Here is a 23,692-nt window from a genome sequence, read left to right as displayed (position 1 = left end):
TACAAAAATGAATAAAAGGACAGAGACTAAGAAGCCATATGTTTGTGCAAAGAACACCCAAAATGCAACATAGAGGAACAGATTAAAGTGCACTTACCTCGTGCACTATTACCTACTGTGTTATCTGGTCATTGACTGCAATAGTCTGCAGTAGTCTAACTGGGCATGTGAAACTGACACAGGGAACATGATGAAGCCTGCTGTTTCTGTGCACGTACGCTTTACTTTTCAGTAGCATGTTATCTTTCTGATTCACAAGTGGTACACTTAATACACTTGTTGGCTTGCCAGTAAAATGCAGCAGACCTTGATCTCTGGTTCCTTAATATTGTTATCAGCGCACTTTTACCAAAATGTTTTTGCTAGTCAAGTTAATGGCCAATCAATATTTCCCTCTAACCAAAGTACACATAGAAACGTGTACATCAATGCAGCTGTTTGCTTTCTTTGCATGCTGGTACCATGCTATTGTCACCTGCAAATATAATGCTGGAGTACTTTTATGTGACTATGAAGATATAATCAGTGAGTTGGCACGGGTGTTGCATCGCTCTGTATATAGAGCCACCAAATTATCTATATCCATCCAACTGCTTGTTTCAGATGTCTACTCAGCCAATGGCATGCCAACAACTCAAGTCATGTAGACATGGGGAAAAAGGTGGTTTAAGTGACTTTGAACTTTATTTCAGAATCTGCCGGTCTGCTAAGTTCTACTCTGTTCCTGCACAACCATCTCAAGGATTTAGAGAGAATGGTCGGGAAAAAAGAAAATATTCTGTGAGCTGCAGCTGCTGGAGCCTATCCCAGCTGTCTTAGGGCAAGAGGTAGGGTACACTCTGGACAGGTCGCCAGTCTGTCACACGGCTAACACATAGAGACAGACAACCATTCACACTCATGGGCAATTAAGAGTTTCCAATTAACCTAACCCCACTAACTCCATGTCTTTGGAATGTGGGAGGAAGCCGGAGTACCTGGATAGAGCCCACACAAAAACACAGGGAGAACATCCAAACTCCACACAGAAAGATCCCAGCCTGATGGTATTATTGAACTCAGGACCTTCTTGCTGTGAGATAACAGTGCTAACCACCATGCCACCACGTTGCCTGTGGTGAGGGTTTAATGTTTAATCAAAGTATTGTTGCTGACTACGGCCATCACTTCATGACCACCCATTGTACCCATTGTCTGATGCCTGCTTCCGGTAGGATATGTCACAAAGTCAGATTATCTCAAGTGTCTTGAAAATGACAGTGAGTTCATTGTACTCAAATGACCTCCATATACAACCAATATTAATCCAACAGTGCACCTTTAGGATGTAGTGGAATGGGAGGTTTGCTATGTGCAGCTGATTATTTTGCAGAAATTGTGTGATGCGATCATTTGAATATGAAATACAATCTCCAAGGAACCTTTTCAACTTAATACCATGAAGAATAGGGACTCTGACATGGTATTGACAAAATGTGTCAAATAAAGTGCCTGTGAGTGTATAATACATCAGCAGGAGATATTAAAGGTTAGAAATTCAAACTTCACTGTGTTGCTTTGGTGTTGTAACGCTGAAACTTTTGATAATGTCTCTCAAATACACTATGTGGAATTCTAGGCAGAATTTGTGAGTATAGTGACTGAGTTTGTCTTAGTTTTGTTCATTTTTACATAAGGACAAGTATGTAACATGAATCAGGGAACACACCACAGCATTTATTGCCTAATCTAGTCTGCAATGCCCGTCCCCAAATGGATCTTTAAAACAGAAGAAAATCAAAAGGCATCCTAAAACACAAAAATCAAACACAACAAATGATAGGACAGACTGAAATACCCTAACAAGACAGCAAGTTATTCATGGTTACATGATTGGTTAATATTTAAAAATGGTTTCTGTTTGATTTTTAAAAGATCCCAGTTAGACCCACCTTTAATTTTGTAAGGCAACAAATACCCCAAATATACTTTGGCCAAATGTAGATTTCCATACAGGCAGCTTATAATTACCAGCCAACGCGCCAAATGTTATCGACCCACAGGTTTCATTACTAATACTGTACCTGGTTAGAGAGATGCGATTTAAGTGATTGTAAAGGTTTATCCAACGAAATTTAAGCTTAAAAAAAAAAAAAAAAAAAATTCTATGAATAACAATAAGCATTGAAGAAAATTCAGAACATGAAAAATAAAGACAAAACAGATTGAAACTTTCTGCAAACAATAATGGTGTTTAATGGACTTCAGTTATGGCCAGATGTATCAATTACTGCATCAGAAAACTAGCATGTTGACAGCACTATAATAAGTGGTTTGCTGTGAAGTTAAACACTAAACAAATGCAGTTACAATCACAATACGCTAAAATCCCGAGAGAAAGTAACCTAAATATATTTTCTGCCAATAAAAGTAGTCGCTTCACTTCGCCTGGTCAAACCTTTAATATGAACACATTTAAGAGCAGATTTAAACACTCTTTCAGTGTACGTAAGATCCTGCAAATAAATTACAAGCGTGACACTTTAAAAACAACGCAGCACTAAAGCTTTACAACTAATTTTCCAAATGCAAAAAAAAAAAAAAAAAAAAAAAAACCCAACTTGTTAGACTGTACAAACAATGTTACATTTCATTACAATTTTCAACAGGTGTTAAGACAATTGTCAGTGGCGTAAATCAACAGTAAATACAACTATAAAAGTACATCATTGAGATCAAACCAGATTTAAGATCCTCCTCCTCCCCCCCCCCAAAAAAAAAAAAAATCTGGAAATACATAGAATTTAGGAAAATCTAAAGGTCTAGTCTTTGACTATTGGCCATAACGTCACAGTGTGGTTACACAGGTCATGGATAGACAGGAATGTTGTTATTGGAAAAGGGTCTCCTCAGGCCCAGCAAACAAAAGGCAGATTCAATCCATGTCCAAGCCTATTCATGCATTCGTCCTGTGCTCATCAGTATTTGCCAAGCTCACACTGGGCAGTGATAAAGCCATTCTAATTACTGGGTTGTCCTTTTGAACTAGCCAACTCCTGATTTTTAAATAGGTTGCTTAGTCATAGGTCCACATTTTCGCTTCACCAGCAGTTTCCCGTTGACTCAATATCATAACATTGTCACTTCAAATGTCTTCATCATCTGGAGTCTCTTTTGGTGCCCTTTAGTTGTTCTCTTGCGAAACTGTGGTTTCCTAAGAAAGGGTTGGGAAGAAAGACAATTTTAGACTAAGATAAGGTCACATTTTCCTTTATGTCAAGTCCTGAGCAAAGCTAAAACAGGAATGTTTACAGTCATGGTCTAAACGGAGACATGTAATGTCTGTAAAATAGCCTCGAACAGTTGTTGAGAACTATGGACGTATGCCGCGCTAGGTTCACTGTGTGCTCACACAGATATACTTATCTTATCTTGCATGTTTGGTGTTGCAATCAAATGAACTTAATTAACAGTGTTATGACCAAGGTATGCTTATACAACTTGTAGATTTAAGATAAGGCTGATGCTCTTTGGCAGGGCGGCCAAAACAGGCGGAGGTCCGACAGTGTAATTGGTCTTGTTTTTCCCCCTTTGTGTAATTATTAATAACTAATTTATTGAAGACCTTGACGAGCTGATTCTAGTTTATAATAAATTGACCTTTATTGATTATTCTCTCCCTCTGTCTGTCTGAACTTTAACACTCTTATATGTTCAATACCTAACTCTTCTGTTCACTCAAGCAACTTTTTGTTAAAGCTGAAGCATTTGGAAGCACAATAAAGTAAAGGAAGGAAAGGAAATGGAAACTTTCTACTAATTCTTGAATCTTAAAGGAGTGCTGCCTTCATTCTTTATGGGCTCTGCTTAATGAAAAAAGCAAGAAAGTATTAGCTCTTCCCATTTCCTGCTTAGAAGGTATTTTTGCTGGGTGAGACATGGGGAAGCGGGGAATGGAGTAAGCAGTGTGCCCACTGTACAGTAACAGAGCTACATTGTAATTTGTAATGCACGCTGACTAGATTTGATTTTATGCACCTGACAAATGCATCTTTGTGAGTTTTAAGTTTCAGTACTCAAGCCTTTCTGGGGGGGGGGGTCAAAGCATGAATCGGAAGGTTTCACTCAATCTATGTGTATTAAAGTAATTTAAAAAAAAAAAAAAAAAAAAAAAAAAAAAAAAAAAAAAAAAACTGCTTACAAATGGAGTCCTTTCTCCATATTTGCTCCAGAAGGTCATCTTGACAGAGTTCTTGTGTCCTGTCCGCTGGTCAAATGTCTGGCAGGTCGCGAAAGGGGGACTGTACAAGTGCAAGCTTACTGCACACTCAGTGTGGCTGACATTTTCCACACGATGCAGACCAATGGAGTCTAAAACACACACACGTACACATGTATGAACAAACAGCATACCTGTAACACTGGAATGCTGTAAAACATGGCTCAACAACAGTTAAAGGCAGAAACATGACACCAGAGCTCTATTTGCCTCACGGACATACACGCCAGGCAGGGATTTGAAGGGAAAAAAAAAAAAAAAGTTCATTGTAAATTTACAGCTGCCTGTGAGACCAATTAGACATTATGTAACTGCAGAGGTTGGAAACTTGGGTTTTACTGCACGCTGACAGAGAAGCCACACATTTAACAGCCTTGCCTAAGTTTCAAGGAAATTTCACATTAGTATATCTCGAATGATCACATACGTTCGTTTGGTCTATTGTATTGAACACTGCATAGGCATAATAAAGATGTGAGTAAAATGAAGCACCAGTTAAAATGACTCCATAGACAGATATCAAGATATCAGCACAGATCTAAATTCTGTTGGAGAACAAGCTCTGGTTTAAAAAAAAAAAAAAAAGATAGTCAGACAGTTTGGTGTCTCACCATTTATGTAAGCAACCTTGTTTTCCTGAAGAATTCTTTGTGACTTTTGGACCATATCGCCGTGTGATTTGCTCTCTGGCCACTCGAACAGCGTCTCCTTCAGCTGACCCTGCAGGAGCTTCATGAAGCAGTGGGACTCTGTGTGGTCATGGATACTACTGCAAAGCGTTAAAGAACACTGTCAGAATATGACAACACTGCTCTCTTCATAAAAATTAGACAAGATGATGAGGATGTTAAAAAATAAAAATAAAAATTGGGAAGACGAGGCAAATCTTAAGTTTTCACGGCAAGAGCTAAACATACTTTGAACAGCTATGTTTAGAAGTCATGCCCCATATCATATCACCAATAATGTATGTTCAAGAGAACAAAACAAGAAATTCCCAGAACAGTCTTACTTAACAAGTCCCTGTTTTAAAACACTAGTACTGGTACAGCCATGTGATAAAACAGTCTTTTCTTGTGTGAAAAAAAGACAGCTGCTGATCTGCATCTTTTAATACGTAATCATATAAAAAGATTTGCAACACATCCAGGAATTATCAGGTGACATTTGCTGACAAAGTGGGACATAAGATATCAAACAATGTCTATTTACATAATCTGTCAGTGTGTAGAACATTGGACTTTGTTATCTTTATTAACTAATGCAATAATTGCCAGTGAGAAACATGGCCATGTGGCCTACAGTATCTAAGAGTATAGGCTTGTAACATGACTGAAACCCCGAAACAGAAATCTTATTATTAAAGGTTTAAACAAATTCAGTTTTCTGATCAGATTATTTTATATGAATTATAATGATGTTATTTATTTTTAAAGATACAAATATCTTACCTGCCGTGGCCTTCACCCCAGCAGAGAACCATGAGATTGAACTTCCCATTACCCTTATCAACCAAGTTCCTTGTGTATCTGCAGGAATGAGAAATATGTCAAATGTACATGGAAAAATATGATGCATTATGTCACAACTATACAGTTACAGAGGAGTGAAGGGCTGAATTTACAAGCAGTTTGGAGCTTTTTTGATTTAAATGTCTTGTCAAAATATAATATTTGATTTTCAAGTGATTAAATTCCTTTTTTTTTCTCTTTTCTTAAATGCAGAAAACTGATGAATGACTTGAAATAACGTTTTCACAATAAGCTGTACATTACATTAATACAAATCAATTTTATTTTGGAAATCCAAGAAGCTTTCACGTCATCCAGCTGGAACCCACAAAGAAACAGAAGAGTTTTAATCATTGTCCAATAGTCCTCATACAGAAAACCTCATACCCTCCACTTTTGTGTCTGTGTTCTTACTAGGCCTGTATTTTCTGGACTGTGCAATTGCAACGTGTGCAAACATTAGCAAGCAGATGCAGTTGTGAGATTGGGAAACTAGTGGCTTTCAGGACTTTCTAACAAACAAACAAACAAACAACAAAACAAAAACGCTCTTTTAATGACTATTCAAAATTTTCAGTCACACTTTGGTTAGGGTTCAGGCAATAAAACTAATTTGTTTCCTGAACTAGATTTAATGAAATATTATACTTTTTGTTTGAAATTTATTGCTCAACAATTTTAACCAAGCTGGAAAAAGAAAGTCTGCCCGGCAGAGACCAAACTTGTCCCATTTGCCAAAAATCAGCGGGTGTGTATCAGTTCTCGGTGTTGATTGGATGGCACACACCCGCCTTCCATTGAACCCTCACTAATCAAAAGACTGGGACGGGGGGGCTCTTTAAAGTTTTGAATAGAACAGAGAACTGAGGAATGAACTGGTTTGCATATCTCCTCATTGTAACACGACCTTTCAAAATAAAGCACACTAATATAGGCCAAGCAATTTTCTTTTCAAAGTAAAACCTTAGAGCAGCAGTTTTGTCACCTAAATGAAAATAAATAAATAAATCAGCCGCTTTCATTCAAAAAAAATAATGATTTTAGCTACTGAGCAAATGCATGCAGAAGTTTGCCACAGCATTTTTTTTCAAGAGTACCTTTTCAATTTAAAAAAGGAAAGAAAAGGGACTCATGACACATGTTTAGGGTAAACAAAAACATGATAGAGTAAATATAATTTTGAATATCGATAAAGCAACACGACACTAGGTCAAGGTGCAAAAGTCCAAAGGACAACAGCATAGATGAGGAATATCTGGGTGGGTAGGTGTTGAAAACCCCCAAAACAAACAGAAACACGAATATTTTACCTGTATTGGTCAAATTTTGCATACTTCATCCACTCCTGAGGATTGCTCTCATATGACTCCATTAAATTCTGAACCTCCTCAACATTGATGCAGTCACTCTCGAAAATGCTGTGCAGGATTTTTATCAAGTCGTCCAGGGTTTCTGGTTTGACCACCTCGGTTTGCTCCATCGCTGTGCTGAAGAGGAGAGTTTTTTTTTCTCTCTCAGGTATGTCGCTTCAGTTAAAACTTCAGGTGGTGAAGACTTTCTAGTTTGCACAGTCCTTTAGTTTTTATAGGCCGGCGCCGCAAATTTTTTTTTTTTTGGGGGGGGGGGAGCTGGAGACGGACTGTACCATTACGGAAAATGGTGAACGCCCACATCTAACAGTCCAATTGAAATTTTGAATATTCTCTCGCTGGAAAGTTACAGAAACACGGGGTTGTATTTTCACCACACTTACTTTATAGAGGTGAATTTTATGTTTTTGTATGTTCTGACTAAGATATCCGTTAATCTCACACTTTAACAACTTGGACTAATCCTCTCTGAGGCCGGCTCCACCACGTTGTCAAAACACAGACACCTCTTGTGTCTTTCTGTCTCCTTTTCTTCTCCCACCGAGACATTCCTCTAGTAATGGCCTTTCTCCCCTCTTTTTGTGGGCGCTCTCCTCTGAATTGATCCATTTGTTGCAGAACTGAATCAGGATGGAGGAGAAAACGTGGGAAAAACGTTTGATTGGCAGCAGTCATGTTATGGGAGACATAAAATGTGTGTCTGCATATATTACTGTATATTTTAATAGTGTTTGTCTTTAGCTTAGCTTTGATTTAGTTGCATGAAGTGATTTAGTTTCACGAAGTCATTAGATTAATACTGTAGAGGTGTACTGAAAAAATGCTTGCTTTTTTAAAAATAAAAAAGCTACAACAAGTTTTTATATATGTAAATTATAAACTATGCAAAGAGAAGAAGAAAAAGAAAATCCTTTAATAAATGCAATCCAGTAATAAAAATAAAAATAAAATAAAATAATTAATTCAAGAAGGCAACTTAAGTAGCTGTTATCTATTTGGGAAAAAAAATGGGTGAATACTTAATTACAGATTGTGCAATGAGCACGGACTGGGGTTTTTTCTTTCCTGGGTGTAGGTTATCACTGGTGGAAAAGTACCAGAGCAGGATATGTTATGATGGGAGACTCATAAACAAACATAACCAGCTGATTGTCAGCATAAGTGGAAATAAAGGTTGATTCAAATCTATGCACCTTTGTGATCATAAAATGTGACATAATCTGGAGATCAAAAAGATTAAATGCTTTCATTTTCTTGTCTGTGAAATTTTTCCTTTCAAATAGAGACAAAGAGAACCAGTCAGAGAAATATTTTGGATGAGATTGCCAACATCTTCACACTGTGTTCTAGCAGCTGTTTATCAGTGAGTCCCACCTTAATGCACATTTTTCTTAAGACACGTAACACATTCCACACAGGTGATTCTTTTCCAGTCCTCCACATGCTTGTCTCAAAAATAAAGTGTGACAAAAGTGTGTGTCAATACGGGAAATAAATAAATGAATAAATAGTTTGTACAGTGCAGTGACTGATTAAAATATAAAAGATAAAAAGATACTAGAGAGCTAAGTTTGGTCACCATGTCATGCTCAAATGGAGATGAAAAAGACAGTTTTTACATTTTTCATACATAACTTACATAAATCTATGTAATTGTTGTTGTTGTTTTTTTAATTTTATCACAAAACTTAATTGTTATCATTTGTTTTATTTATTTACTTTGACTTCAGATTAGAGTCTAAATCCATGGCTGAGCTCAGGTTTTTCCAGCAGGAATACTCTGCATTTGTTTTCTGTCATTCAACACATATCTGTACTTTAGAGGAAAATCCAACCTGTCTGAGGAAGCATCATGTTCGTGTTTACTAGAACCAAGAGTGGAGAACTTTCTTTGCATCACAATGTGCCAAGTTTTCCTCTGAGCTGCCACATCAGCATTGTAAAATGAAGTTTTGCTCCACCTTGTGGCTGAAACTTTGAATCTTGATTACCCAGGTGGAGCTGCCCACATTGAGGAAAAAGCCCCCCCAAAACCCTGCAAAAAACCCCAAAAACACTCCAGAATTCAGTAGCTTCGAGAAGCTCCTTTGGCAGCAATAACTTGAAGGAATTGTTTTCTGTATGACTGTCAGTCTCCCACATTGTTGTAGAGGAATTTTGGCCAAGCTTCTTTACAATGTTGCTTCAGTTCATTGAGGTTTGCAGACACTTGCTTATGCACAGCTCTCCTGTCACAGCATTTCAGCCAAGTTGAGGTCTGTACCTTCAGTGGTCTGTTGCAACACCTTGATTTTTCTTTTTCAGTCATTCTGGTTTAGATTTGCTGCTGCTATTATTGTCCTGTAGCACGACCCAGTTTCATCCATGCCTTAACTTTTGGACAGATGGCCTCATATGTATATTTATAGAGATATTTATAAAGAGGAGTGACTGCAAAACATACCCAATCATCACCCCTCCACCACTGTACTTGACGTGGTATGAAGTGTTTGCATTGATAAGCTGTGCTTGTTTTTTGCCAAATGTGGTCCTGTGAAATATGACAGACATCAGCACTTCGGTCACGTCCTTCAGAAGTTCAGAGACAGCTTTGCAAACATAAGCTGTGCTGCCATGTTTTTTATAGAAAGAAGAAGCTTTCTGGTGTTGACCTCTTTCAATCAGGTTTCAGTCTCTTATTAATTCTTCTACTATGAACTTTAACATTCAGTGTTCACACAACCTGTATGTTCCAGAGGAGCAAAGTGCCAGAACTTCTGGTTTTATAGAGGTTGTCACACTTATTGGTTATCAGTCAGTGAATTGCATTTGATTAGCAGCACCTGGCTGCTATTTACTCTTTTATAATATAAGGGTGAACGCAGTTTTTCATGGGACTGCACAGCATCTGGTGTAAACTTTTCATATGACTGCATTTGTTTGTCTTTTTTTACAATGCTGAGTTTTCTTTGTAAATTCATCTTTTTAAAAGACAGCCTTCTTTTTGTATGCTGTATGGTGACAACAAAAAACAGTTGCTGGCTGCCTAAATCATCGTTCAAGTTTGTGTTTTTAGTGCAAGAGGACTTTAGACTGCATAGCATTTTTCATGCAGATGTTTACATTAAACCATATAAAAACCATTAGAGGACCAGATTTTCTAACGTTTACTATAATAAATATTACTGAAATCGGCCAGGATCAATGATGATGTGAAAAATGTGGAATTTCTAACTTAAAAAACAAGTTGCCTTAGAGTTAAGTTACTTTTAAACCAGTTTTTTCTAACACAAAATCAAAAAGGTTTGTGTCATAAAATTAAGCACAAATGTGTTGACCATGCAATAGACTGGTGATCTTTACAGGGTCTACCTGGCCTCTCTTGCCCTATGACAGATGAGATAAGCTCCAGCCCTCTTTGCAAAATGTGGATAAATGGAAGAGAATGGATGGATGGACCAAAAAACGATTAAAAACATGTTTAAATTAAATGAAACATTAAAAGCTTGTATAAAGACACAAAGGCTAAATGTGTGCCAAGTTGTGAGGCAACATTTCCAAACACTGACAAATGTTAAAAATTCTTATGTTTATAATTTCAAATAATGTTCCTTCAAAGTTAAAAGTTTAACTAAGAACATAAACAAGACTACAGCACATTTTACTGTTGTCTTCTTGAGCATGGCTATATCTCATATTTTTATATCGTCATGAAATTTGATGATTGAATTCTTGGTCCTTTGTTAACCTGGTCAGTGTTTGTGACCTCATCACGTTTCCTCTAATGTCACCAGACCCAAATGCAATTTTTTGGAGAATGCACTAACAATATATAAAATATTCCCAGATAATCAACCTTGTGAACTTTGGATAAAATTTTCATTTGGCATTCAGTGCTTCAGGGTTAGTCCTGTGTTTTCATGGCAAGACGGTTAGTTTGAAACTGTGTAGAGTTTACATGCTCTCCCGGGTGCTTGGGTGGATTTCCTCTAGTTACTTCACCCAGGTGCACCTCCAGAATTTTTTCATTGGGGTGGCTAGTTGGGGGCCACTAAAAATATTGGTGTGGCACACTAAAAACAAAATTTCTAGTTTTATTATGCTGTTGTCAAATATAGCTTATTATATACCTACTTAATTTCCTGCTATTAAAGCTGATATCACTGAAAATAGTGACCAACATTTAACCAAATAAGATGAAAATAAGATAAAAGATTTGAAATCCATAATAATCTTTTTTAAGTGATCGATTGATTGTTGGGTGCCTTCTGCTCTCTTGTAATCACGTTTATTAACATTATTAGCAACATAGGATAATCTTGGTGGCTGGCCAGTGGCCACGCCCCCCTTGGTGACGCCGTTGACCACCTGCATCTCATTGTCCAGAGATATGTGCTTTAGGTTAACTGGCCAAAGATGTCACTGTCATGAATATTATCCTACCTTTAAAGTTACTCTAATAAGTTTTCAGGACTTTTTAGGGGTAATCTAAGTTCCACTAAGATGAAGAAGATGAAGAAACATCAACTTAATATTAAAAATGGTGATCACAGTAAAATAAGTTCAGTGATTAAGAAAATGCTTGGGCTGACCCCAGTGGATGTGGAGAGAATCACTCTTAGAATGAGGAACAAATCAATAAACGCTCTTTCTTCTTCTTTTTTTAACCCCGTGATTTGCATTTACCCACAGCAAAGTTTGAGCCATCTCGGCTGCTGTAGCAGGAGGAGGAGAGCATGACTGGTCCTTGACGTGGAATATTTCCGTAAAGAGACGATGAAGGAGTAGCAGAGTGTAGCTCGAAGCTATCCCGTTTACTAACCTTAAATCGAGACGGGCTTTAGCCGTGAATCCCGCTCAGATCTGGGTTCACCGGAGCTGACGGACACCAGTCTTTCGCAGACTGATCCCTTTCTCTTCCCCGCCTCATTCTGATCCGCTACAATCATGATAAAAGCCATTTTAATATTCAACAACCACGGCAAACCAAGGCTTTCTAAATTCTACGAACATTATGTGAGTGAAAATTTCTTCTTAATATTTTTCATTTATTTGCTGCACATATGTAAGATTCACGGGTCAACGTGGAAACGGTTAATTTAAAAAAAATATCACAAGCTGTACAGCTGTGCTGAGGACACTTTTAAAAAAATTCAATCACTGTCAGCATTAATGACACTGTGCTGCACACTGTTTGAATGGGAAGCTGTGGGTACTTCAATAATGTGCAGTTGTTTCAAACTGATGTAGGCTATAAGATGCCACTCTGATCCACGCTGGCCTTTAAAAATATGAATAATTAAACGTGTGCAAGCCGAAGCGAGGCTATCACATTCCCGCTGAGGCTGCGTGAACAGGAGTGAGCTCCGTTTTATTCACTTAGCTTATTAAATCTAATCTCATGCAGCCTATATACAGTCTGTGTGATGCACAACCCGAAGCAGGTTTACTGTTTGTGTCACATGACTGTAATAGCTGTGGCCCTTGTGAGTGACTCGTGCTCAGTCCATCCCATCACCATCACTGATGCCATGAGATTATTGCCTGTAAGTTGGCATCACTAAAGCAGGCTACCTGCTCTGTTTAAAAAGCTACAGGGAACAAATGCCAGGTTATGTAATGTCATTTGCTGTGTGAGCTGTGCTGGCTTGGTCTTATAATTGGATTTATACCTCAAGACGGCCGCCTTCTTTTTATGTAGGTATCACAATAACAAGGTTGCACATGCGTTGGTCCAGCTCCCTGAATGAACTCTTGGGGACAAATTGGGGACACACACAAACAAAAGTTGATTAACAGATGAATTGCCAGAAAAAAGTTGAACCTGCTTAAAAATTCTGCACACTTTCCAAGCACCTGCTTTTCACATGTCAGTTTCGTTGCGCTGTTCAATAGTGGATTTAGAAGCACTGGAGATGGATTCAGCTGGAACTCATAAATGCAGATTTCCGATTTGATCTCAGTCTAGATAACTGAATGTTTTTAGGGTAGAACAACATCCCGAAAAGATTCGATTTAAGAAAACAGATGATGGGCATCACCCAGCAGTCTGTATTTAAAAACATAAGTATATACCAAGTGGTAATTTGATTGATTAGTCAGTCTGGCATCCTCATTACAGATCCTCCAGTCTGCTGATATGGCGCTTTTCTTTGTTTTATGTATTCATCATTATGTATGCATCATTTTTAGAAAGCAGAATCTCTAAAAGGGGTTTCAAAATAGAAAGCAGCAAATGAATTTAACCATATAAATATTTGTTCAGATTCATTTTCCATGTTGCATAATTATTTATTGAGATGGACATTAATGCGTTTGTATTTCAGCAGGGTAAACACAAATTGATTGGATTAGAAGTAGTCCATGTAGATGCCATCTGTTATGTTACCAGTTGAGGTGTCGGCTTACAGGCTGGCTGCATATACAATTTCACACATCCGACTGACTGTGAAAACTATCTTTAGGACTCGGTTAATTGATAAGAGTTTATTGTTAAGCCTCGGTATGTTGTTTGTCTTAGTGTGGCTGTGCCTTATATGTGTGTGTGTGTGTGTGTCTGCGTTGAGTGGCAGAGCTGAAGAGGCGTTGTTCTGGTTGTTAAAGCCAGCCTGCTGGCTCAGACATAAACCCAAAGCATGTGTCCAGTCTGAGAGGAGGGAGAAATATGTGCACATAAAAATTCTCCCTATATATAATTCATTCATCATCAGTAAGTAAGCCATAACTTTTACGTAGCAGTATAGACTTTTTTTTTGTGCTACTGCTTTTACAAAAAAGTTGCTTTGCTTATTTTATGATTTATTTTTTTTGATGAGGACGTCGTGGTTCTCGTGTTAAAGTAACAATGTGCTAAAACATGCTTTAGGAGAGATGTGCAGACCCATGAGTGGAGGCTGGTGGATGAACATGCACTGTGAAAGCTGCACCATTAAAACCACCTGCCTAATATTTTGTAGCTCCCCTTCGTCCAGGCTGTCAAAACAGCTCTGACCTCCAAAACAGCTCTGAAGGTGTCCTGTGCTATCAAGCACAGTGACGCTGACCTCTGTCATATTCCCATTCCAGAGTTATTTTTTACAGTGTTGCTGAGCACATTATTCTGCTGAATAACACATCTGCATCAGTGAAAACTGTTGCAGTGAAAGGATATACGCTATCTGTTAATGTAGCATAAACATAACTGCCAGCCACCGTTTCCCAGTTGGATGTTGCACAGAGTATAACACAATGGCTATGCTGGCAAGCCAGTTCCTATAGTGCAACTGGCTGCCTTCTTTCCACAGGTAAATAATGCAACACAGACCTGATGGCACATGTGGTGTAAATGTTCAGACCAGTTCTCCTTTTTACACTGTTCTGTTCTGATCTCATTGCTGGTGGTTTCTGTGGTGGTCTGTGGCTACACAGGCCCCATACAAATAAAGGTTCAACTTTCTATGACAGGCAGCATTAGGGTTGTCAGCATCTTGTGCTGTAGTAGATCTTTTTTGCACTCTTTGTACATCAGTGAGCCTTAGGCAGCCATGTCCTGTGTCACAGGCTCATTGGCTGACCTTCTTTGGCCCCCCGTTGGCATACTAACTACTGCATAATGGAAAATGCTGTATAGGGACCATCATATGTAGTTTTGATCATTGTTTTGACTTGCATTTGTCACCATGGTGATATCAATTTCCAACAATTGTTACAGTGGGTGTGGTTTCACCATAACTGGTTAGTCCTCAGGTGGAGGGGGATTGAAAAAGGTGAGTAGGGCTCAGATATTTTCTGGTGGCCGTTATTGATAACGATTTTCTCGGTATCGTAACGGGAAAATCGCTTCACCTGGTAATATTTTTAACGGTTTAAAATTTGAATACTAGTAATTAAAAATCTCCTTCTATAATCTTAGGGTTTCTGGTATGTTTGGCTACCACATGAAATATGTTAACATATATTATCGTGTTATTTATTTAGCCTCCTGTTGGTCCTTAAATGTAACTTATACTGTGTTGCTGCTTGTGAACCTCCAGAATTTCAAATAGATTTGCAGGTTCATGTAACCAGATGGGGAAACTCTCAAACTCTGACATGTTTAAAAGCTGCTGCTGTTTCTGCAATAGGCTCACTGCTCTGCTCTGCTTTGTGACTGTATCATTAAGTCCCATGCTGCACATCACATGACTGATTTTTAGCCAGCTGCATACTGGTCACCCTCTGCTCTCCCTTTACTCACTGAACTGTTAAAGATCCAGAGAGGACGTTAGCACCCTTTGGTGAGACTGTGTCATTGTTAGAGTTGCAGTAAAGCAGATTTTTAGCAAGGTTGTTGAGCTTGTATTGACAGCGCAGAGACTGTCTTTTTAGATCCTTTCTGTGAGCCCTCAATATGATTTAAAAGACAGAACAATCTGATGAAGAAGATTTTGTTCCCTTATTCATTCAAACATGCCTACGGATATTGAATGCTTTGAACATAATCTCATCTCTTTGCAGAGATAAGCCTCCCTGACATGGTTTAGTAAGAGCCTCTGTGACCTCTGGGTATTGTATATTTGATTTTGAAAAATGTGTTTGTTATATAAATCTTTTATTTTTAGCTACTTAGGAATACACGTATTTAATAAAAAAACAAAAAGGGAGAGGTGAGAGGAACCATTAATATCCTGTCAGACCAGTCTTCTGGCTAATAGTAATGAACTGGCTCACTGGAAGCAATTAAGTGGGCAAACATCACGTTGTTTACTGTCGCTGTGTTTAACAGCCTGTTGTTTCCTAATTCGTCCTCCAGAATGAAGACACAGAGCAACAGATCATCAGGGAAACCTTCCACTTGGTCTCAAAAAGAGATGAGAATGTCTGCAATTTCCTCGAAGGAGGAATGTAAGTTATGAGGTTGCCTGTTTGTGCATACGCGACTGTGTCTAAATGCTAAAGAAGCAGGCTTTAGTGGAAGTAATCTACTCCAGAAGATAATTGACTTTGACGCAACATTACAGGACTTAATTTCACTCTCCAAAGGAAAGCTCGGAGGGCTGTATGAATGGCAATCAATAGCAACGGTGTTCGTTTGATCTTCATTTAACATTCATGAATGAGGAACTAGGCGTGGAGCTGTGAAACACCACTGCTCGCAGTTGCTCTTGCATATTTTTTTTTTGTCTCATTACACTTTGCAAAATTGAAGGGTAATGAAAAAATATACGTAGCAAAAAAACCTAATAAGAATCAAGTCACTGAATGGAGAGCACAACAAACGCATAAAAAAGCCCACAACCCAAAACTAATTTCATTTACTCATTTTATTTAATAATTGCATAATACCGAGGGAGAGTTCCTACATTTCCTGTTGTTAACAGAAACTGTGATTTCTTATCAAACCCAGCAAGAGGCTGAATAACCACTACCAGTTTCTATCTTTTCACGCTTGTATATGTTGTGTACTACCGTTACACTGACTCATAATAACTGAAAAGATCTTGTTATTTTTCTTCACGTCTTTATCTGTGTTTACTTCATACTAGTTAAATCAGGTCATTCTCAGGGTTCAGAGTTCTCTCTGAGTGTTAAACTCCCCGTGAACCTTGTGCGTACGTTCAAAAGATTAGCATACATTAAGATTCCCTTATCTAAGTGTATAGTAGAGCGTAGTTTCTATGGCATGCCTGACAGGCCTCGTTATATATTTGATGAGGAGCAATTTCTCTAATGTTTTCTTGCCTCTTGTTTTTCAGGTTGATTGGAGGATCAGACTACAAGCTGATCTACAGACACTACGCCACATTGTACTTTGTCTTTTGTGTCGACTCCTCAGAGAGCGAACTAGGAATTTTAGACTTAATCCAGGTAAAAGCCTGGGAAAAACAATAATGCCACCGTCTCTTTCACCATAGTTGTCGGTGTGCTTTCAGGATCTTTCTTGCAGACTGTGTTCCTTTAGGTCTACAAGCCCTTTCTTCTATTTTGTTTGCAGGTATTTGTGGAAACGCTGGACAAGTGCTTTGAGAACGTCTGTGAACTTGACTTAATTTTCCATGTCGACAAGGTAATAAATTCATTTGTCTCTTTGTGATGTAACATGTTTATAATACCATTTGTTTGAGCCTCGGAACGACCTCGACCTCCTATGAAATCAGAAATCAGTTGTAGCCATTAGTGACTCATGTTATGGTACAAAATTTGATAACCTGCCTTGTTCCATAACATGTTGTGTAGCGGCATTTTTGTTCTTATATAGTTAATTCAGTGTTTAGGGGACCGATTGAGATTGAACTGTAGTTTGGCTACAAATGTTGTCTATTCACCCTCATTGTTTTGTTTGATAATTCAGGCAATCCTGCTTTGGTTCTGGTTAAACTTGGTTAAGGGGGAGCCACAAAAACCAGAAGAATCCCTGCATTGTTATTTTAAGAATAAAACACTTAGAAAGGTCACATACTTTACTTTTATATTTAGCAAAGAAAATGGGAAATGGGTGCAAACTTGGAAATGAAGTATGTGAGGCAATAACAGCTTTGAAAATTGATATTTGGTACAACCTGAACTCTCTTAGACAAGCTTTCTTTGAATTTCTTTAAGGAATCTTCAGCAATAATTCTCCAGGCTTCTTGGAGGACAACCAAAGCTTTTATTTGAATGCTTTCCAGATGATTTTGCATGGTGGTTCAAAATTTGATGGTGATTTTTTACGTCCAAAATTCCATCAATTTTGTCAAGATCCAAAGCCGTCACAGAGCCTCCTCTGTGTTTTAAAGATGGCTTTTGACACTCACTGTTGCACCTCTGTGCATATTGATGAGAATTGAATCAGAAATGTCACATTTGGATTTATCACTCCATCAGAACTGTTGCCACTGATTTTTAGTCCAGTTCTTGTGCAGTTTGGCATACGTCAGTCTTTTCTCCACATTTTCCTTCCTTATGAATGGCTTCATGGCAGCCACCCTTGCATTCAGACTGTTTCCGATGAGGCTTTGGCAAACAGTAGATGGATCAGGCGAAGGGCCAGATGTATCAGTCAGGTCTTTGTTGGATTTTTCCCATTTCTTTATCCAGGCCCACACACCGAGACATGTCATGTTGATACAGAACAATACACAGAATAAGGGGTGTCTCAAGACTTTCTCACAGCACTGTAATGCTGCAGTATGAGGAAAAAGTTTTGCGTGACGATTAGATTCACGTCTACCGGTAATTCCTCTCAGGTCCACAACATTCTGGCCGAGATGGTAATGGGTGGGATGGTCCTGGAGACCAACATGAATGAAATCATCACGCAGGTGGATGCCCAGAACAAGATGGAGAAGTCTGAGGTAAGCGTGACCCTGACAGTTCAACTGTATGTCTTGATGCTACCGCCAAACTCTGAGGTGGTGTATACAGTATGCAGGCATGTGTGTATGCTGCACCCTGCATGCTATTCTCCAGTGACCTTGTGGATGCTCCCTACCCACTCTTGAGTGTTTGTGCTCTTTTTTTTTTTTTTTTTTTTTGGTCTCTTTTCCTGCTGCTGCACTGCTCTCAACTCAGATCAAGACTCAACATATTCTCTCCTGTATCTCTCGGTATACTATACAGCCATAGTCATCACTTCTACCATTTCTATGAAGACTTAACTGTACCATTTTCCAAAGCACCTCCAGATTCAGTGACCATAAAATCAGCCATATCATCTATATTTGAAATACAGTAGTGAAAATATGCTGGTTCCAGGCTGTGTCTTTATATGCTCTTTATTTTAGAAGAGAATGTGAAGTTTCTGCGCTGTCCGTGTTGTAGTAAATGCTTTTCAGACTTGTTTTCTTGCATCTACAAGCCAGTGTCCTTGCTTAGATAACTGCTCTATGCAAGGACATTGCTTTGCTTTGCACACAGCTTTTGCTAGCAGAGAAACATTCATTTTACGAATTGAAAAGTTTAATTTGACAGACAGCCAGAGACAATTTTATGAAATCACTTATTTGCAAAATAATGTGGATTGTAGCATCTGATAGTCCTAAAATCGAACTGCACTAATGATTTGGCCCTTTGTTTCCAAAGTACTTGCAGCACGCTGCAGTAATGTATCAGCATTGAGTCAGAGTTTTGGTGAAATCCTGTTTTACTCTTACAGCGAAAGTCACAAAGTCATACAAATTTGTTTCTACTTTGTTTGCTTCCTTGACAAACTGAAGGGTTTCATGTTCAGGTTTTTAACTGGCTGATTAATTGTGTGCTCTAACAGTAGATTTCCTTTTTTTCTTTTTTTTAAAAAAGTGTATATATTTTTTAATAATCTGAGCTGCATTGTGTGATTTTAAGCAGACAGACTCTTCCTTTTCGATTGACCTTCTGTAAGCAGATCTTTTACTGTTCTACGATCATCTGAGCTGCTCTGTCTCTTCCCTCTTGGACCTATCGTAGACCACAGAGTTCGTTTATCACACTGATGCTAATTGAAAGTGGCACCGTTCTATTATAGGTCAGTCTCTGGAGACCGAGGAACGAGCCGTTCTTCTCCACGACTGGCAAGGAACGATTATGATATTAATCGCATTTCAAAACGCACGTTCTTGTCACGTAATATCTCTATATTTCGCAGCTATACATAATTGTAGTATACAGTTTACAGTTGTGGTGTATGATAGGTCCTATCACTTTTTTTCTGTGGAGATAAACTGTAATTACTTTAATCTGCTTTAACATTCCTCATTCCTCTTTTTCCTGACCCTGTCCAGTTCTTTCCATTCTTCTCTTTCTCTCTCTCTCTTTACAGACGTTTATCTTTCAGTCTACCAGGCAGGACAGGTAGACACAGGTACTGCTAAATTTACAACCAAGTACTGTAACCTTAACTGCAGTTTACCACCACCCCCCCCACCCCCCACCCTCTTGAGTCTCTTCATATGGCCCTCCATGTTGAAGTAAAGTGACGTCACTAACATACAGTAGGAATCTTTCGTGGCAGACCCAAAAATGTTTCCCTCCTTAATCAGGAACAAAAACGGTCGCGGTCGTTGAAATTGCAGTCTAGAGATGTAGTAGCATGCTGTCTTTCTAATAAAAAAACAAAATAAAAAGATACAAGTTTTATGTGTGAGTGGTTTTTATGTAGCAGGTGGATAACTTAGCTTTGCATAGATAGAAACAAAGAAATGTTTTACCTTGTCTATGTAAAACCAACTAGTATCTCTAAAGGTCACCAAAGTGCAGTTTGTCTGGGATTGTATACTGGGCTATTCGCTAAAAAGTCTTGAGTTCTATTTTTATTTGGAAAATGGGATCTAGGTGCAGCACGGAGAACTATTGTTAAACACCAATTTTTGCTTGGAAGCAAAATATAAAGAAATGAGGGGTGGCTCGAGACTTTACTGTAGGATTGTGTGTTGCGCAGCAGAAACAATATAATAATAGAAGTCCAAGCCAAGAACATTTCTAGCAAAAATGTCCCTTTTTAAACAGTGAAACATTGTTTTTACACATGCACAGCGAGCTTTGGAGGAGCTTGAAGGTGAAGCACAGAATCAAACTGCAGTTATGTGACACGAAGCTGGCGTTGCTATTTCTGTGTGTGTTCGTCACGCAGTACTTTATTAAAAACCCACTATAATGGATTTGCACAGCAGGCCTTCAGGCGACCTGCTGCAAAGCAACAAAGTATCCTTCACTGTTAATGCCGAGCCAATTTGCTGGCTCAGCATTCCTTTCGATTAACGACACGGTTATCTTTCCGTCTAACACAAGTCTCCTTGACTCCTGGCAGAGGGAGGGACACCCCCTAAGACAAACAGCCTATTGAAATAACCTTATGAAACATGAAGTGGATTAATCTCCATTCCAAGCGTACCTTGCATGTCAGGCTCTGAAATTATTTACAAGGGTGTTCATTTCTAGCGAGGCAGCGATCATGCAGTTTTCTATCCTTTTGGTCATTTTTGGGTCTGTCTTCCAAAGATTCAGCTGGGGGTTCTCTAACCGCACTGATTCTCAAATGTCTGCTCGTACTTGAGACAAAAACATCAAATCATTCAGTATTCAGATCTGTGTTATTGATCATAAAAACTATACTTGGCTGGTTTCTTCCCTTTAAAAACGCTCAATTTCTCTTATATAATTTCACATTGAGATTCATTGTGTTAGAGTGAAGTGCCTCCTCTGTAACTGAAAACAGATCTCCCATTGTAGTTTAGTGCTAGTAGGCTTACAGCCTTTTCCTATCATCAGTAGTTAACACAGCACACATGCAAATGACACACTATTTTTTTTTTTTTTTTTTGTTCATATGTATTTAGACAGAAAAATGTTAGCTACTGTCATGTGTAGGCTCCCAGAGGTAATTCAACTCACTAGAGGTATAGTATCACCTGTACTATTACTCCTAAAGCAAACATTGTACATTTTCTGAAATCTACCCACCTATCTATCCGAACATCATTACCGTCTTCATATCAAAATCCATTCTTCTGCTTTACCCAATTCTCTCCTTCCATTTTAACCTTATCGGTCCTCAAGAGTCCGGTGGATTCACTTTCCAAGCAATGCTGCCTTTTGTCCATTTGATGAATGTGAAGTAGTGCTCAAAATCAGTGAATGGTGTAGTACAGTATGTCCTCACCGTTGACGCATAATTGGCTCTGGTTGTGATCCAATCATTCTCGAGAAAATAAGAAAAATAATGCATGTGCGTATGAAGCTATGAAGGCATCTGAATGTACATTTGCACATGTTGTCTGTCTCAGTAGCTGTCAGTGCTTTTGCATTTTGTCAGCATTTGATTGTCTAGTACTTTGTTTAGCACTGTGTGTGTCGAGTGTTCACTTTTCAGTGTCTCGTCCTGTAACGGCATGTTTTCTGCTTCACTGGTTTGTCTTATCAACCCTCCTTGTGTGTGTTTTTTGTGCGTGTGTGTGTATAGGCCGGTATTGCAGGAGCGCCCGCTCGTGCCGTATCAGCTGTAAAGAACATGAACCTCCCGGAAATGCCCAGAAACATCAACATTGGTGACATCAGCATAAAAGTGCCAAATTTACCCTCCTTCAAATAGTGGCAGCGAGATCCCGAACCTGCAGATGTCAGCCAATGTTTACAGTGATGCAATCTGTTTACCACAACCTCAATTCACCAACTTTTATCAAAACTATAAATCTTCAAGGTACTGTGTGATCTGACACTCCTTGTACGTGTGCTTTCTCTTTCTTCTTGTGTTATTTTTCTCAGTTTGAAGTAAAAGTAAGTATTTATTTATGAATGGTACATTCCTTACGCCTCACTGAAGGTTGGCTCATGACTTTCAGCTCACTGGAATCGGCTAAAGTGTTTACTTGAAAGAGAATTGCGTGGCAGGAAGTGACCTTTTGGGGCAGTCTTACGAGTTTGTTTTTTTCCAGACTAAGAGAATCAGTCATGTAGAAGTGAAAGCAAAAATATTTCGAATCCAAAATTGGAACCAGTTTAGTACAGTATTGAGAGATTTAGGGTACAGAAGATTATTATGTTGAAGATATGCTGTGTGACAGAAAAATATATATGAAATGATTTTTCTTTTATTTGTATGCAAAGTATTTTTCAAAGATTCACCATGTCTTACCAAATGATGCTCTTAATTTTTGTGTGTATATGACTTATTTTCTCTTCTTTTTTCAACATAATAAACGTCAAAACGAAACCTGTGTGCTTGGCTTACTTCATTTTTATAAAGATCTTATGTCAGCTGCTCCTGTTGGGAGTCACCATGGTGGATTATCTGCCTCCGTCTCACCCTATCCCGGTTTCTCCTGGCTCGGCCTCCTGTCTTTTTGCCAGTGCCACTGTCTCCAAACCATCTATCACAAGAAGTCTCACTATCATCTAGACCTTCCCTTTCACACTTGTTCCTCCTGCTACAAATCACCCCTGATACTTGGCTAAATATGTATGTGGTACATTACATTTAACTAAATGTTTAAAATAAATATGCTGCCTAACATTTATTACAAATTCTCAGATCCACTGTACTTTACTTTTGTCAAGTCAACTCATAAAACATTTTTGGGTTATCAAATCTTAACTTTAAACCACGGAGGTGGAGAAAAAGAACAGTGCAATGGACAATTTAAAATAAATTTGGGACAAAAACATACAAAACTCACCCAAAAACCTTCTTATCCAGTATGTCGCGCCTTTATTGCCTAAAAACAAGTTAAACAGAAAACTAAAACCAGTAAACTAAAATGACGTATTATCATGATTGTATTTGGGCTTTTATCAGAACAACAGTCCATTTGCAAGGGGGAGGTTTAAAAAAAAAACCCCAGCAGAGCCCTAAATTTGTTCTGGTAAATGTCAGATAAAGCATAAAATACATTTTATGTGCTTTTGCCGTTTTTTTGTTTTTTTTTTTTTTTCTTAGCGCTTTTCTTGCAGGACAGGCACTGATTTGTCCAATGCTGATTCCGTAGTGACTAGAGATTCACTGTGCGCAGTTTTTACGCAAAACAAAATCTCACAGAAACTTTATTTTGCAGAAAGTGACATGACAAATGTCAGCAGTAAGTTTTCGTTTTTTTTTTTAATGCAAGTAAATGATTTCCCTCCATCCAGCAGGCTAACAGCAGCCAGCGCGGATCCACTCTCTGCCG

At 38.4% G+C, this 23,692-nt stretch overlaps 2 protein-coding genes across 2 annotated transcripts; one reads left to right on the top strand and one right to left on the bottom strand.

Moving 5' to 3' along the window:
* Positions 1 to 2,220: 2,220 nt before the first annotated feature.
* cdo1 (cysteine dioxygenase, type I) lies at positions 2,221 to 7,341 on the bottom strand. Its single transcript, XM_085367418.1, has 5 exons — positions 7,080 to 7,341; positions 5,710 to 5,787; positions 4,870 to 5,027; positions 4,181 to 4,350; positions 2,221 to 3,193 (listed from the first exon to the last, which is right to left on the bottom strand). Exons 1-5 carry the CDS (start codon positions 7,247 to 7,249, stop codon positions 3,164 to 3,166), a joined length of 606 nt encoding a protein of 201 aa, XP_085223544.1. The 5' UTR covers positions 7,250 to 7,341; the 3' UTR covers positions 2,221 to 3,163.
* Positions 7,342 to 11,863: 4,522 nt separating this feature from the next.
* ap3s1 (adaptor related protein complex 3 subunit sigma 1) lies at positions 11,864 to 22,545 on the top strand. Its single transcript, XM_085368468.1, has 6 exons — positions 11,864 to 12,134; positions 15,889 to 15,980; positions 16,832 to 16,943; positions 17,071 to 17,142; positions 18,302 to 18,409; positions 21,991 to 22,545. The coding sequence occupies exons 1-6, from the start codon at positions 12,066 to 12,068 to the stop codon at positions 22,117 to 22,119; spliced, it is 582 nt and encodes a 193-aa protein (XP_085224594.1). The 5' UTR covers positions 11,864 to 12,065; the 3' UTR covers positions 22,120 to 22,545.
* The last annotated feature ends 1,147 nt before the right edge of the window (positions 22,546 to 23,692 follow it).

This window comes from Diplotaxodon limnothrissa, linkage group LG12 (assembly GCF_057381915.1).
Source record: "Diplotaxodon limnothrissa isolate DT_005_m linkage group LG12, D_limnothrissa_male_GT1.1, whole genome shotgun sequence".
Lineage (NCBI taxonomy): Eukaryota > Metazoa > Chordata > Actinopteri > Cichliformes > Cichlidae > Diplotaxodon > Diplotaxodon limnothrissa.
Note: the sequence above shows the minus strand (reverse complement) of the source record. Positions and strands in the feature narration are given on the sequence as shown.